Raw genomic sequence first — 13,513 nt, forward strand, 5'->3', positions numbered from 1 at the left:
ACTGTAAGAGACTGAGGCACAGAAAGGTCAAGTAATGTGCCCACAATTCCACAGCTAGAAAGAGCTGGAGTCAAAAAGTAAGCTCAGGAGGCTGGTTAAGCACACATGGCGCAAAGCACATCAACCAACGTAAGGATCCCGGTTCAAGCCCCCCAGTTTCCCACCTGCAGGGGGGGTATCTCATCACAAGTGGAGAAGCAGGTCTGCAGGTGTCTGTCTTTCCCCCTCTGTCTTCCCCTCCTCTCTCGATTTCTTTTTGTCCTATCCAGCAACAATAACAGCAATAACAACAATAATAATGATAAACAAGGGCAACAAAAGAAAAAAGTAGCCTCCAGGAGCAGCAGATTTGTAGTGCAGGCATTGAGCCCCAACAATAACCCTGGTGACCAAAAAAAAAAAAAAAAGTAAACTTTAAAAAAGAAAAAAAGTAAGCTCAGGGCCGTTAAGACAGGATAATGGTTCTGCAAGACTTCCATGCCTGAGGCTCTGCAGTCCCAGGTTCTGTCCCTAGTACCACCATAAACTGCAGCTGAGCAGTGTTCTGCGCTCTCTCTCTCTCTCTCTCTCTCTCTCTCTCTCTCAGTAAGCTCAGGTAACCTAGAGTGGGTGGTAGAGCAGGTAGGAGCAGAGCACATAGTAGCTGTTATTACTATGGGGCTTGGAGATCTCTTTGGACCTAGAATCTTCACTGACCTCTGACCCCTGACCTCTGCTCAAGTTCCTAAGCTGTCCTTGTACCTTCCCCAGGGGCTTGTGCTGTTCCACATCTGTCTTTGCCAACAGGCAAGGATACAGAAAGGAACCCAAAGGGAGAGGGACACTCCTAGGCACAGCTGTGGGAGACTTGCCCCGCAAGCTCTGCTCTTAACCAGAGCACGCCCACCAGATTCATTTCCCATTGAACAGACAGGGAAACAAAAGCTGAGAGGCTTCTCAAGACAGCAACATGGAGTTGGGGGCAGGGCTGAACACAGAGCCAATGTTCTGACACCACATCCAAGACCCACCCCTGCAGGCTGTAACTGGAGCACTGGGGAAGACCCCTGATTTTCTGGACTCTGGAATCCAACGTTGGCCTTCATCCAGTGAGGTGGAAACTCAGGGGTCTCAAGCCAAGGATTACCTTGGCATTGTCTTTAGGGCTCTTCCTAGGCCCCTGAGAAGGAAATGCTGAGACTGCACCAGCACTGAATGCAGTGAAGGGCGCTGTGACCAATATGGTGGCAACTACCTTGGGTTCAGACTGGGTATGACTCACTCATGTTTCTCAGAAGGGTGGTACTGCCCGGACTACCTGCATCACCAGCACCTGGGCATCTTGTCGAGTATAAACTCATGGCCCCACACTTCATCAAGTCCATGTCTCTGGGGCAACTGACTAAGCAAGTGAGGAGTGTGGGGAATAGAGAACCTTTATGGGGGCACACAGAACAATCTTGCCAAGCAGAAAGCACCAGTAAGGTGAGGTTCTGGGCACTGAACAACACACTGAATAACACAGGGGTATCCCCATTCTGAACTTATTTGTACTTGTACTCAGTGCCCCCAATCCCCACACAAAACACCACATCCCCTACTGTAATCCCAATAGCAATGGGAGGTGAGATTATAGATGTAGGTGCCTGGAATAGGAGACCAGGTTAGGAAGTGGCACTCACCCAGAGTGACAGAGTCATCACCCCCCACCCTTCAGTCAACCCCCTACTGCAGGCCCCATATGCCAGCCAGCTAGATGAGTCTGTCTAAGCACTTTGAAAAACAACCCCTGAAACAGATGTCATTATTGTACATCTTTGATAAGAGGGGTCAGCAAGGCCTATTAGCTCAAATAGCAAGGCCTGAAATGTAGCAAGGGCCACGTCTCTCTTGGGTTCTGGGGTCAGAGTAGAGGGTCTGTAAGAGCGAGCTGTCCATAATACATAGAATCTCAGGTTCAGCTACATATCTATATTTTATTCAATATATTAAATATATTAATCAGAAAAGTCACATACTATAAATCCAAGAAAGTACACAAATATAAATGTCAGAATCTGTCATTTGTCTTCTTCCTAGAGTGAGTTTCTGTACATGTGGAAGGAGGGTGGGAAGAGAGGGCTGAGAAAAGCCTGCCCTGGCTGGTGGGACACTGCTCCTCCTCCCCACTCCACCCCCACCCCAATCTCTTCCTTCCTGTATTTACAGCAGCATTCGGCTTATTTACAGCACAGCGGTATGTGTTAAAAATGGTTTATCTTACAAAAACATGATGGCCAGGGCTGGGTTGGGGGTGGGTGGGTGATAAGACAAATAAAAGAATAGAGGGTTACCCCCAGAAAGCACCCTCCTCCCCCAGGGCCTAAGCTCCCTGTCAACCTCCCAGAACCAGTGAGGCTAGTCAGGCTGCAGGGCAGTCCTGGGGATGCAGGTGGCTCTTGGGGGGCCTGTGGGCCAGGGGCTAAAGGCACGTGGGGTGGCAGTCTGAGTATGCACACATGGTGTCTGAGAGTTCCTGGGCTGGGGTCAGAAGGGCAGTGTATCCATGAAGATCTTGTCGACAATGGGTGGAGGAGGCACCAAGTCCTCCAGCTTGAGGTAGAAGATGCGCTGCAGGCCCTGGGTGCACAGGGTCCGAAGCTCAGGCAGCTTGCCCAGAAGGCGCGACAGACAGCTGGCCGGCTGGGGCTCCCCTGACATGGCCGAGATGTGCTCCTTCAGGCAGCTGGCGATGCAGTTCTGCAGCTCCTCCACCCGCCGGGGCTCCTGCAGCCCGTGTCTGTCTGCTGGGAGGAGGAAGGATGAACCACGAGCCTTAGAATCTGAGTTCCCCAATCTCCCAGCCTCCACCAGGTCTCCTAAAACTATAGCTATGAATTGGCCAGCATGTTACTTGGGCACTTTGCTTGAAATGGGTTCACACTGGAAATGAGTCCCATTGGAAGTTAAGAAAGGCCAGGGGTGAGAGTCGAGGGGAGAAGAGGGAAGGTAGAGGCATACTCAGTATAGTGCACACATTACCATGCTCAAGGACCCTGGTTCAAGCCCCCTTCCCCTCCCTATGGGTGTGTGTGGGGGGGAGCCTCATGAGTGGTGAAGCAATGCTATATATAGGTGTCTCTCTTTCTCTCTCCTCTATCTTCCCTTTCTGTTTCTCTCCTCTCTGTTCCTATCAAAAAAGGAAAAAGGGGAGTGGGGGCGGGGAATAAATGGCCACCAGGAGTGGTGGACTCATGAAGACACAATAAAAAAGATTTTTTCAGTTTTTTTTTCCCACCATATTACTGCTCAAGTCTAGCTTATGCTGTTGAGGGAGATTAAACCTGCAATGTTTGGTGTCTTAGGCATGAAAGTCTTTTGCATAGTCATTATTCTATCTCCTCCACCCTAAAAGTTAATTTTAAAAAATTAGAAGTCTAGGAAGCCCTACGTTGTCATTATCCTCATCTTCAAGGTGAGAAACTGAGGAACCAAAATGTTTAATAACTTGCCCAAGGTTACAAAAAAAGATCCTCACCTAGGTCTTCTGCTAGGTCACTGAGGTGTTTTTTGTTGTTGCTTTGTTTTGTTTTGTTTTTCTGTCCCAAGAAGCCCTAGAATTGAGTGGCACTGTTTCATTTATTTACTTTTGACCAGAGCACTACTCAGCTCTGGTTTACGGTGTGTGTGTGTGTGTGTGTGTGTGTGTGTGTGTGTGTGTGTATGTGGGGGGGTTGTTGAACCTGAGACTTTGGAGCCTTAGGCATGAAAGTCCTTTACATAACGATTATACTATCTCCCTTGCTCTTAAGTATCAGTGTTTTAAAGGAGGTCTCGAAACTTTACATCAGGCTCAACCTGACGCTGTTGACTGGCTACGGAAGAAGGGCAAACGCTAGAAGAAGAAGTGTTTTAAAAACCAGCTCCTGCAAGACTGGTCTCCAAACCCACCACCGCTGCCTTACTGCCTCAATCAGGTTGTCTTCTTCTTCTTCTTCTTTTTTTTTTTTTATAAAAGTATTTTATTTATTTATTCCCTTTGTTGCCCGTTATTTTATTGTTGTAGTTAATTGCTGTTATTGATGTCATCGTTGTTGGATAGGACAGAAAGAAATGGAGAGAGGAGGGGAAGACAGAGAGGGGGAGAGAAAGACAGACACCTGCAGACCTGCTTCACCACCTGTGAAGCGACTCCCCTGCAGGTGGGGAGCAGGGGGCTTGAACCAGGATCCTTACTTCGGTCCTTGTGCTTTGCGCCAGGTGCACTTAACACGCTGCGCTACCACTCCCAATCAGGTTGTCTTCTATAGTTGGGTCTCCCAGTGCAATTTAAGTATACAAAGGATAGGGACAAATGCTTTAAAAAGGGGAGGGGAGTCAGGTGGTAGTGCAGCAGGTTAAGCGCACATGGCATCAAGCGCAAAGACCAGCTTAAGGATCCTGGTTTGAGGCCCCAACTCCCCACCTGCAGGGGGTCGCCTCACAGGCAGTGAAGCAGGTCTGCAGGTGTCTATCTTTCTCTCCCCCTCTGTCTTCCCCTCCTCTCTCCATTTCTCTCTGTCCTAGCCAACAATGACATCAATAACAACAACAATAACTACAACAACAATAAAAAAACAAGGGTTAAAAAAGGGGAAAATAAATAAATACGTATATAAAATTTTTTTGAAAAGTCTCTAGATTTAACATCAAAGAGTCTATCCTGCACAAACATACTTATATAAAACACACACTGGGATTAGTTAATCTGTGACATTATAGAAATCAGGGGAGTAGGGGCGGGTGGTGGCACAGCTGGTTGAGCGCACATGTTACAATGCATAAGGACCCAGGTTTGAGCCCCTGGTCCCCACCTGCAGGGGGAAAGATTCACATGTGGTGAAGCAGTGCTGCAGGTGTCTCTCTGTATCTCTAGCATCCCCTTCCCTCTCAGTTTCTGGCTGTGACTACTCAATAAATAAATAAAGATAATTTTTCTAATAAAGGAAGTTTTGGAGCAGGGGTAGATAGCATGCAAAGTGACTCTAGTGCCTGAGGCTTCAAAGTCCCAGGTTCAATCCCCTGCACCACCATAAACCAATCAGAGCTGCTGAGTACTCTGGCACAAAAAAAAAAAAAAAAAAAAAGAGGGAGAAAGAAAGAAAAAGGAATCAAGGAAGTAGGTGCCGCCCCCGTCCCCCACCCCCCCCCCCCGCCAGGGAACCAATGACCTAGAAGGGCACATGGAGGGGCTCTAGGGTGTTGCTCAAATCTGTTTCTCACAGATAAAGGTAGTGATTCTACATCTGTGCTCAGTATGTGAAAAGTCTCATACGTGCCTTTCTGTATGCAGTATAGTTAAGCAAGACTGCACCTCACTCCCAAAGAGGGTGGGGAGAAAGCACCTCAGTAGGGAAACAGACTTTGATGTGTAATAGATTTTCTTTTTTTAATTTATATTTATTTATTTATTTATTCTCTTTTGTTGCCCTTATTGTTTTATTGTTGTAGTTATTATTGTTGTTGTCATTGTTGGATAGGTTTGTTGCCCTTGTTTTATTGTTGTAGTTATTGTTGTTGTCATTGTTGGATAGGACAGAGAGAAATGGAGAGAAGAGGGGAAGATAGTGAGGGGGAGAGAAAGACAGACACCTGCAGACCTGCTTCACCACCTGTGAATCGACTCCCCTGCAGGTGGGGAGCCGGGGGCTTGAAGCGGGATCCGCAGGCTGGTCCTTGTGTTTCATGTCATGTGCACTTAACCTTCTGTGCTACCGCCAGCCCGACTCCCCGTGTAATAGATTTTCATGCCTCAGGCTTTAGGTCAAAGGTAGACAATCCTGGGCACCACCATTAAGTCAAAGCCGAACACTTCTCTGGTACTATAACATAAATAATACTAACAAGACTATTACTACTACTGATACGCTGCTTTACCATGTGGTCAATACAAGTTTGAACCCAGACTCCGCCACACTGAAGAAAGCCTTAGTGTTACTGTATCTTTCCCTTATCTTTGCCTCTTTGTCTCATTCTTTCTATCTGAAAAAGTCAACCCCAACAGTGAAGCCCGAATCAGTGGTGTACCCAGTTGAGTGTACATATTAATATGTGCAAGGACCAGGGTTCAAGTCCCCATTCCCTACCTGCAAGGGTGAAGCAGGTCTGCAGATGTCTCTCTTTCTCCTCCCTCCCCCAGCATTTTCCCCTACTCTCTCAATTTCTATTTGTTCTATCAAATAAAATAGAAAATAAATAAATGGTCACAGGAAGCAGTGGATTTGTAGTGCTGGTGTCAAGCCTCAGTGATAACCCTGGTGGCAATAAAGTAGGTAAATAAATAAATAAATAAACAAAAGGTCAGATCAGACCAATAGTCTGGCTCTTGGGTTATCTAGGGTAGTTCTCAGACTGGTTTAGGCTTTGCAGGCATACTCTGCTGGGCCTGAGCCCCAACTCTGCAGGCGTTTCTACTCTACCAGCTGTGTTTCTATGATCCTCTCTGCAAAGTCACCCTCATTTCACAATGGGCTGGGAGTGGGAGAGATGCAGGAAGTACCAAATGCTATCCCACAAGCCCTCCTCAATGACCTGTGACTCTGCCCTCCTGAGAGTCATGTGGCTCCCACACTCTGAGACCCAACTTGGTGCAGATCACACACCTGTGATGAGGACAAGTGCAGACAGACAAGCGAAAGCAGGGACGTCCACAACCAGGCTATGGAGGGACCGAGAAAAGGCCAGAATGCTGTCAATCCAGTCGCCAAAGCCACGAGCACACTGCAGCCGGTGCAGCACCAGGCCGGAGCAGAAGATGAGCTTCCCTTCTGCGGGTTTGGACCTGGTAGAGAGGAACAGAGGCAATGGTCAGGCAGCTCAAGGGCAGGACAGGAGGAGAAGTGGCCAAGAGGACAGCGGGCAGCTCACCGGTAGGCCAGGCGGAGGATGAAGAGCTCCAGGAAGGCGGACTCCAGCAGCAGGTCCTGGTCACCTGGGGAGAGCTCCGCAAAGCCAGGGACCTTCTCAGCCCATTTGCGGATCACCTCCAGGGACCCCGAGAGCAGGTCATAGAACTGCTGCACGTCCCCAGCATCTTCCTTCCCAAAGTGGGGCAACACCATCTCCTGAAACTGAAGATCAGCCCAAGGAGGTGAGCACACCAGGAGAGGGCATGCATGCATCAGGGCCCCATGTCTGCTATGTCAGGGATCAGTAGCCAGATCGTGGGGGTGGTAGAGTAGGGGGTAAAGGTGGAGCTGACATTCTGTCCAACTCTGGCTTGATAGATCTCACTTTAAATAACAAAGTCGATGGCCATACCACCGGGAACACACCCAATCTCATCTGATCTTGGAAAAAAAAACAAACAAAAAGTACTTAATAATGAAGCTGGGGTGATAAGCATAATGGTTATGTAAAAAAGGCTTTCTCGGTGCCAGATTCAATCCCAGCACCACCATAAGTCAGAGCTGAGTAGTGCTCTAGCAAAAGATAAAATAATCAATTAAAGAGAGATGAGGAAAGAAAGAGAACCAGAGTTTCACTCTGGCTCACGTGATGCTGGGGAATCAAACTCAGAGCCTGTGTTTCAGAGTCTACTGCTTTATCCACTGTGCCACCACCCAGGCTACAGTTCTCACATGTGAACTAAGGGTATCGTGCTAGAAGGAGCCCATTTTCCCAACTGGCTATCCACCCCCAGGATACAGTCTTCATTAGTTATGCTCCAAGGGAATCTTCTTAATTCGATTTGTAGAACTGAAGTTGTGGGGGGACAGAGTGTTTCCCCTACCTAATATGCATGAAAGTGCTGAAGTGCTGGAAAGAGCGCGTCAGTCTGGGCCTCACCTTGGAGTAGTCCAGTTTGGCAGTGCTGGGCCCTGAGTCCAGGTGAGCTCGGACGAGGGAGGTCAGGAGATTGGCAGGGGAGGCATCCGGGGGCTGCTTGGGCTTTGAAGGGAGCCGACCCCGCCGACCCTTCAGGCTGTCTGTCCGGACAACTAGAGAAATGAGCAGGGGTGAGAATGGCAGGAGGACCTAATAAAAGGACTGTGAAGACCTAGAAGTCCTAAGACCCAGGGGCTCCTACAGGAACTGGCCCCATAAGCCAAACAGGTGGACCTGAGCTAGGCTAGAAAATAAGGCGCAGGCCTCTCTGGCCTGGCAGTCCTGCTGTCTGGGGGACAGCCATTCAGGTCTGCCTCTGTCCCCCAGGTTGGTCTAGCCACTCACCTTCCTTCACCATGCCCACAGCCAGGCACTTCTGGAAGCGGCAGAACTGGCAGTCCTGCTGTCTGGGGGACAGCCATTCAGGTCTGCCTCTGTCCCCCAGGTTGGTCTAGCCACTCACCTTCCTTCACCATGCCCACAGCCAGGCACTTCTGGAAGCGGCAGAACTGGCAGCGGTTTCTCCGCCTCTTGTCCACAGGGCAGTCCTTGTTAGCCAGGCAGATGTACTTGGCATTTTTCTGCACTGTGCGCTGGAGGGGGGGACAAACGCGGAACAGGCTGTCAGAGACTGGGGGGGGGGGGGTGACCAGATCCTGCTGCCACTGCAGACAAAAGCGCTCTCTGTTCGCAGCTATTTTTCTAACATTTGGGTGGCAGGGGAGGGAGAAATGGGGGGTGGGGGAAGGAAAAAGAAAGTCTTAGGGACACTGGGGGGAAGTGTCAACCTCAGCAGGAAAACCCCTAACACACAAGATTAGGGGCTAGGGGCTCCTTAGTGACCCAGACACCTGCACTTCTTAATGTTTCTATGTTGGCTTGAAGGGCCTGGCGGGTGGGTGGGAGAGGGGCAGGCAGAGAGACCTAAGAGGGGCAAGGGTAAGGGGTGGGGACGGGAAGCTAAACAGGCACCCAACACTGGGACAAACACACAGCCTGTTCCTGAGTCCACCCCCAGCCCTCTAAGCACCAGAGTCTTTTATCTCCTGCCAGGAACATGGGAGCCTGGGGCCCCCTTCCCACCAGGACCTCGACGGGGGTGGAGAAGGGCGAGAGCAAAACCAGAGGATGCTCTTCATAACTTCCCCTTCTGGGTCTCCTGCAGCCTGCACCTTTCCTCTAGTTCTCTGCAGTTCCCAGCCCCCTGACAGGCAGGCCATTCCTTGGGCAGAACAAGTTGGAGAGCGCCAAGTGGGTTACAAACCCCACTGGGAAAAGAGCCCAGCTTCCCCTCCATTTCCCATTGGAATGTGATCCCAGGGCTGCACAGTACCTTGAAGAAGCCCTTGCATCCCTCACAGGTGCGCACCCCGTAATGCTGGCAAGAAGCGTTGTCTCCACACACAGCACAACGACCCTCACTTCCAGCCAGAGCTCCACTCCGAGCCTTAGCTGAGCTCATGGGTGCATCCAGCATCCTGGACCCATCCAGAAGTGGAGATGTGGGCCCCAGGCCTGGGAAAGCCGCTGGCACAGAGTAGCTTTCTCCCTCCCCAAGTTGGTGGGGGGCCTGTGCGGAGAACAGCTTCAAGGGGCTGTGAGCCAGGCTGGGGCTGAGGCCGGTGGGGGGACTGAAGGAAAAGAAGGCTGATGGCTGGGGGGGGGCAGAAGCCTTGGGCAGCTGCTCTGTCCATGCCCGTAGGCCTTCAAAAGTCTGGCTGGGTGAGAAGGGGCCAAATGCACTGTCCCAGGGGGAGAGCTGAGGGGGCTGGAAGCTGGGTGTGGAGGGGGATGGCACCGAGCAGGGGCTGCCATAGTAGTCAGAGCCGCTGGACGAGAGGGTCTCATCTAATGGGCCACTCAGTGTGCCGGGGTAACAACCATACACCTGGAAGTCCTCGAACTTGAAGGAAGCAGAGGCTGGAGAGGTGGCAGATGAGGAAGAAGTGGAAGAAGCTGAGGAGGAGGCTGAGGAGCTCGGCTGGGCTGTTCCCGGCAGCTGGTAGAGGAAGGTGTCAAACTCCCCACTGTAGCCATCCATGAAGGTGCTGAAGCTGGGCAGGACAGTGGGGGCTGTGGGGGCTGCCTCAGGGCTAGCCAGGTCCATGGTAGGCTTGTTGAGTTCAGGAGTCAGAGGATCACCGGCTAGGTGGTCTCGGGGTCCTGGGCTAGGTGCTGGTGTTCCATATTGGGCCTGGATACAGGGCATCTCTGGAAAGGGAGGAGAGAGGAGAGGGAGGTGAGGAGGAGTCAGCAGAGGTGAAGCCTGGTCTCGAAGCACATGCCCCAGAGCAGCCATGTGGCAAGAGTGCTAGCCAGACATGGGATACAGGCATTAGTATCCACACTGCTGCAGAATTCAGGAGTCCTCCCCCTAGGTCCCAGACAGAGAACTGTGTCAACCTCTTTGTCACAAAACCCCTGGGCACAGGCCGAGTGAGTGGGCTCAGCTGGAAGGACAGCCACACCCCGGTCAGCCTGGGAGCCCCAGAGGAGGCATCCAGCCAGCAGGCATGATTTTGCTGGAACAGGGGCAAGCTGTGTTCCTCCAGCCCCCTCCCCTCCCTCACTGGGTTAGGCCCCGGTGGGGGATTAGGAGAAGGGTGGGTGGGAGAAGCAGCCAGGCAAAGCTTGAGTCCAGTCAACAGGGGCAGTCACTGTTTATCCAGCCTGGCATTTTCTGAACAGCCCAGCCCTTTTTTTTAAGACGAAAGCCCCTACCACCCTGCTCACACCATGCACTAGAGGGAAGGCATCCAGAAATGGCAGAGGAGCAGGAGTGAGAACCCAGCCATAAGGCCATCATCACTTGTCCTGCAACTCCACCAGCACCGCACATACTGAGCAAAGGCTACAGATCCCACACACACCCCAGTCATCTGGGAATGGGCACCTCCTTGGATGCTCCCAGAAGCAGAGAGGAAGGGAGCCCAGGCCATCTCACCCAGCCACCAGCTTCCCCAGGGGATCAAGGAACCTGGCTCCAGACCTTTAAAGGCCAGATGCTGGACAGAGGTGGGGAGGGGGACAGCAGAAGGGAGGAAAACACAGCCTCCTGACTTCCAGCAGAATGGACAGCCCCTGAGAAGAATTCATCTGCTACCCCCAAAGCATTTCTCCCTGTTGTTTTTGTAAGCACACTCTGGGAGCCTGGCAGGAGACTTGAAGTGGCCATGAACAAAGGAGAAGGAACGAACATGCTGGTGTCCTGCCCCACCCCCCCCACCCCCCGTCTGTCTCCATGTCCTCTCACTAAAGAGTCACTGTGTCCAAAAGAATTCAAGATCTCAGGCAAAGGGGAGTTGGAGCACCCACTCCATGCCCCCACAGCCCAAATCCCAAGACTGAAGATGTACAGACAAAGTGGTCAAAAACTTAAAAAGAAGGGGTTTGGTTGGGGGAAACAGCATAATGGTTAGGCAAAGAATATCTCATGTCTGATGCTCCGAAGTCCGAGGTTCAATCCCCCACCACCATAAGCCAGAAATGAGCAATGCACTAGTGAAAAAAAAGGGGGGGTGGGCTCCGGGTTCATCTTCCCACTCCATCTCCAAGCTTGGGTTGTCCTCGCCAGTCAAGGAGAGAGGCTGAGTAGAAAGCAAACTGGACAGAGAATGCCACAATCATGGGGGCAGCAAGAGGTGGCAAAGGCTGATAACACCTCCTGGCCAAGAGCCCAGGGAGTTCCCCCCCACCCCCACCCCTCCTTTCTCATTTCCATGGGCTCTGGAAGAGCAGCTGCAACCCTGGGCAGACACTCCCACAGCCAATACAGACAGCAGAGCCCCTAGCAGCTCTGGCCCCACCCACCAGTGGCACCAATCCAGAGGCACACAACCTTCTAGAGATAAGGGTGGCCACGTCTACCTGCACTGTGACAGCCTGGGCAGGGATGGGTTTGGGGAGGAGGAGAGGCAGCAGACACACAAGGCTGGGCGTTTCAGCCTTATTCAAATCCTGTTTCTCCACTTGGACTTCCAACATCCGGATCAACCCCTACCAACTCCCCCCTCTTCTGTCCACTGTACAGGTACTTAATGATACAAGATATGGACCTACAGCTGGGGGGGGAGGGCAGTCCCACAGGTAGGAGGAAGAGGCGGGGTTGAAGGAGGGAACAGGGAGAATCCGGCTTTGGGCAGGTCTTGGCAACAATGTGGTTTGCACCTGTTGTGCTGAACTAGCCTCAGGCTGCACCACCTCTACCTGTAAAAGCCAACAGGGACTAAGGGGAAGGGGCACAGAGGGGACCAACAAGTGGAGCTGGAGCAGTGAGTGAGGGTTATCCTCCAGGTACAATCACACCAGAGACTCTTGACATTTTCAACTCCCATCCAGGATCCCCCAAGGACACAGGCTTTCCACATCTCTCTCTCTCTCTCTCTCTCACACACACACACACACACACACACACACACACACACACACACACATATCCTCACAGGGAATCCAAGCTACAGATAAAGCAGTCTTGTCTGTGCTACAGCGACCCTGTCCCACAAAAGACTGGTTTATTCAGCCTCCTGCCTCCCAGTTTCAGCCACCAATGTTGGCCTTTTCCTCCCATCATTCAGTCTCCTAATAAAGTTCAGACAGAAACTTCAGGCTGGGAATCCTTGCAAACACTAAACCGCCCGTCTCAGAAGTGTTAAGAAAAGAGCTGACAAGCAGAGAGAAAGGAGATGCTCTGGGGAATCCAATCCTGGTGGGTATAAGCTGGACCCCAGCAGTGGAGGTTTTACTTACACACACACACACACACACACACACACACACACACACACACACCATCTCTCCTAAGACTCATCAGCACCTAAGCCCACCACTTTGTGTGTCCACTGGGCACCCTGCGATGATAAACCACAGTCAGCACCCGCTGGATAAGTCCCCACTCCCGGCACCAACCCTGAAGCCTGTGGTTTCGACCCTGCAGACACTCCCCCCACCCACCCAGTAGGCTAGTTTAATCTGGGTCCTCACCCACTTCCAAGCACTACCGATCCAATTGCAGAATCGTACCTTTTGCCCTCTCCTGTATGCTGACCCTACACACCCTTTCCATCCTCTCCAACATCCACCTACCTGCGTGCACTAACTACCCCCAAAAAAGAGAGCCCTGCTCAGATGCACGCTCCCCCACAAAAGCACCTACCCGATCGGTTCCGGTTCGCCCTGTCCGGGACCAGTGCCCCGAGTCGCAGGCTGGTCCCGCTCCGCGTGCGCTAGAGCCGCCGGTTCTGCACACTCCCCCAACTTTCGTAGCCTCTGCCACTGGGGCTCCCCAGCCGGCCCCGACCCTACACTTAAGCGCTCCGTGACGCACGGGGAGGGGCGGGGGCGCCACTGACGCACACGGCAGGGCGCGCTTTGGCCATACAAGGGCGAGGGGGGCGGCACGGTTCCGGCGAGAGGAGGTGCAGGGCCGGGGAGCCCGAGGAGGCGGGGCGAGGAGGGGGGGCCTGGAATGTCTGCGCGCGTGACGCACGCGGGGTTCCATTGACGCAGGGAGCGCGGAGTGTTTGATCTATAAATAGTCCCCTCGCGCCTGCCGCCTGGGCTAAAAATAGAGCCCGCAGACTGCCGAGGCTCCCCCCCACCGGACCCAGGACCCGGCTCCTGGAGGCCCCCAGGTCCGAAATAACCGACTCAGAAGGCTGGAACCCAAGTAGAGGGCGCTGGAGAGCTAAGG

The 13,513-nt window shown here is 52.2% G+C and overlaps 1 protein-coding gene across 7 annotated transcripts in view; it reads right to left on the reverse strand.

Annotated features, from left to right (window-relative positions):
- Positions 1–1,935: 1,935 nt before the first annotated feature.
- The window catches only part of NR4A1 (nuclear receptor subfamily 4 group A member 1), a 29,552-nt gene continuing 17,974 nt past the window's right edge, over positions 1,936–13,513 (reverse strand). For 4 of the 7 annotated variants that reach the window (XM_060195323.1, XM_016186052.2, XM_060195326.1 and 1 more), the window contains 6 exons: positions 9,158–10,035; positions 8,288–8,417; positions 7,786–7,937; positions 6,865–7,067; positions 6,600–6,778; positions 1,936–2,765 (listed from right to left, as the gene is read on the reverse strand). In XM_060195323.1, the coding sequence (XP_060051306.1) occupies positions 2,506–2,765; positions 6,600–6,778; positions 6,865–7,067; positions 7,786–7,937; positions 8,288–8,417; positions 9,158–10,035 (1,802 nt within the window). In that variant the 3' untranslated portion in view covers positions 1,936–2,505. Of the gene's footprint in view, positions 2,766–6,599; positions 6,779–6,864; positions 7,068–7,785; positions 7,938–8,287; positions 8,418–9,157; positions 10,036–12,976; positions 13,166–13,513 lie in introns of those variants that run through there. The other 3 variants (XM_060195325.1, XM_060195327.1, XM_060195324.1) reach the window with 3 other exon arrangements.

Source organism: Erinaceus europaeus, chromosome 7, assembly GCF_950295315.1.
Source record: "Erinaceus europaeus chromosome 7, mEriEur2.1, whole genome shotgun sequence".
In the NCBI taxonomy this organism is placed as follows: Eukaryota; Metazoa; Chordata; class Mammalia; order Eulipotyphla; family Erinaceidae; genus Erinaceus; species Erinaceus europaeus.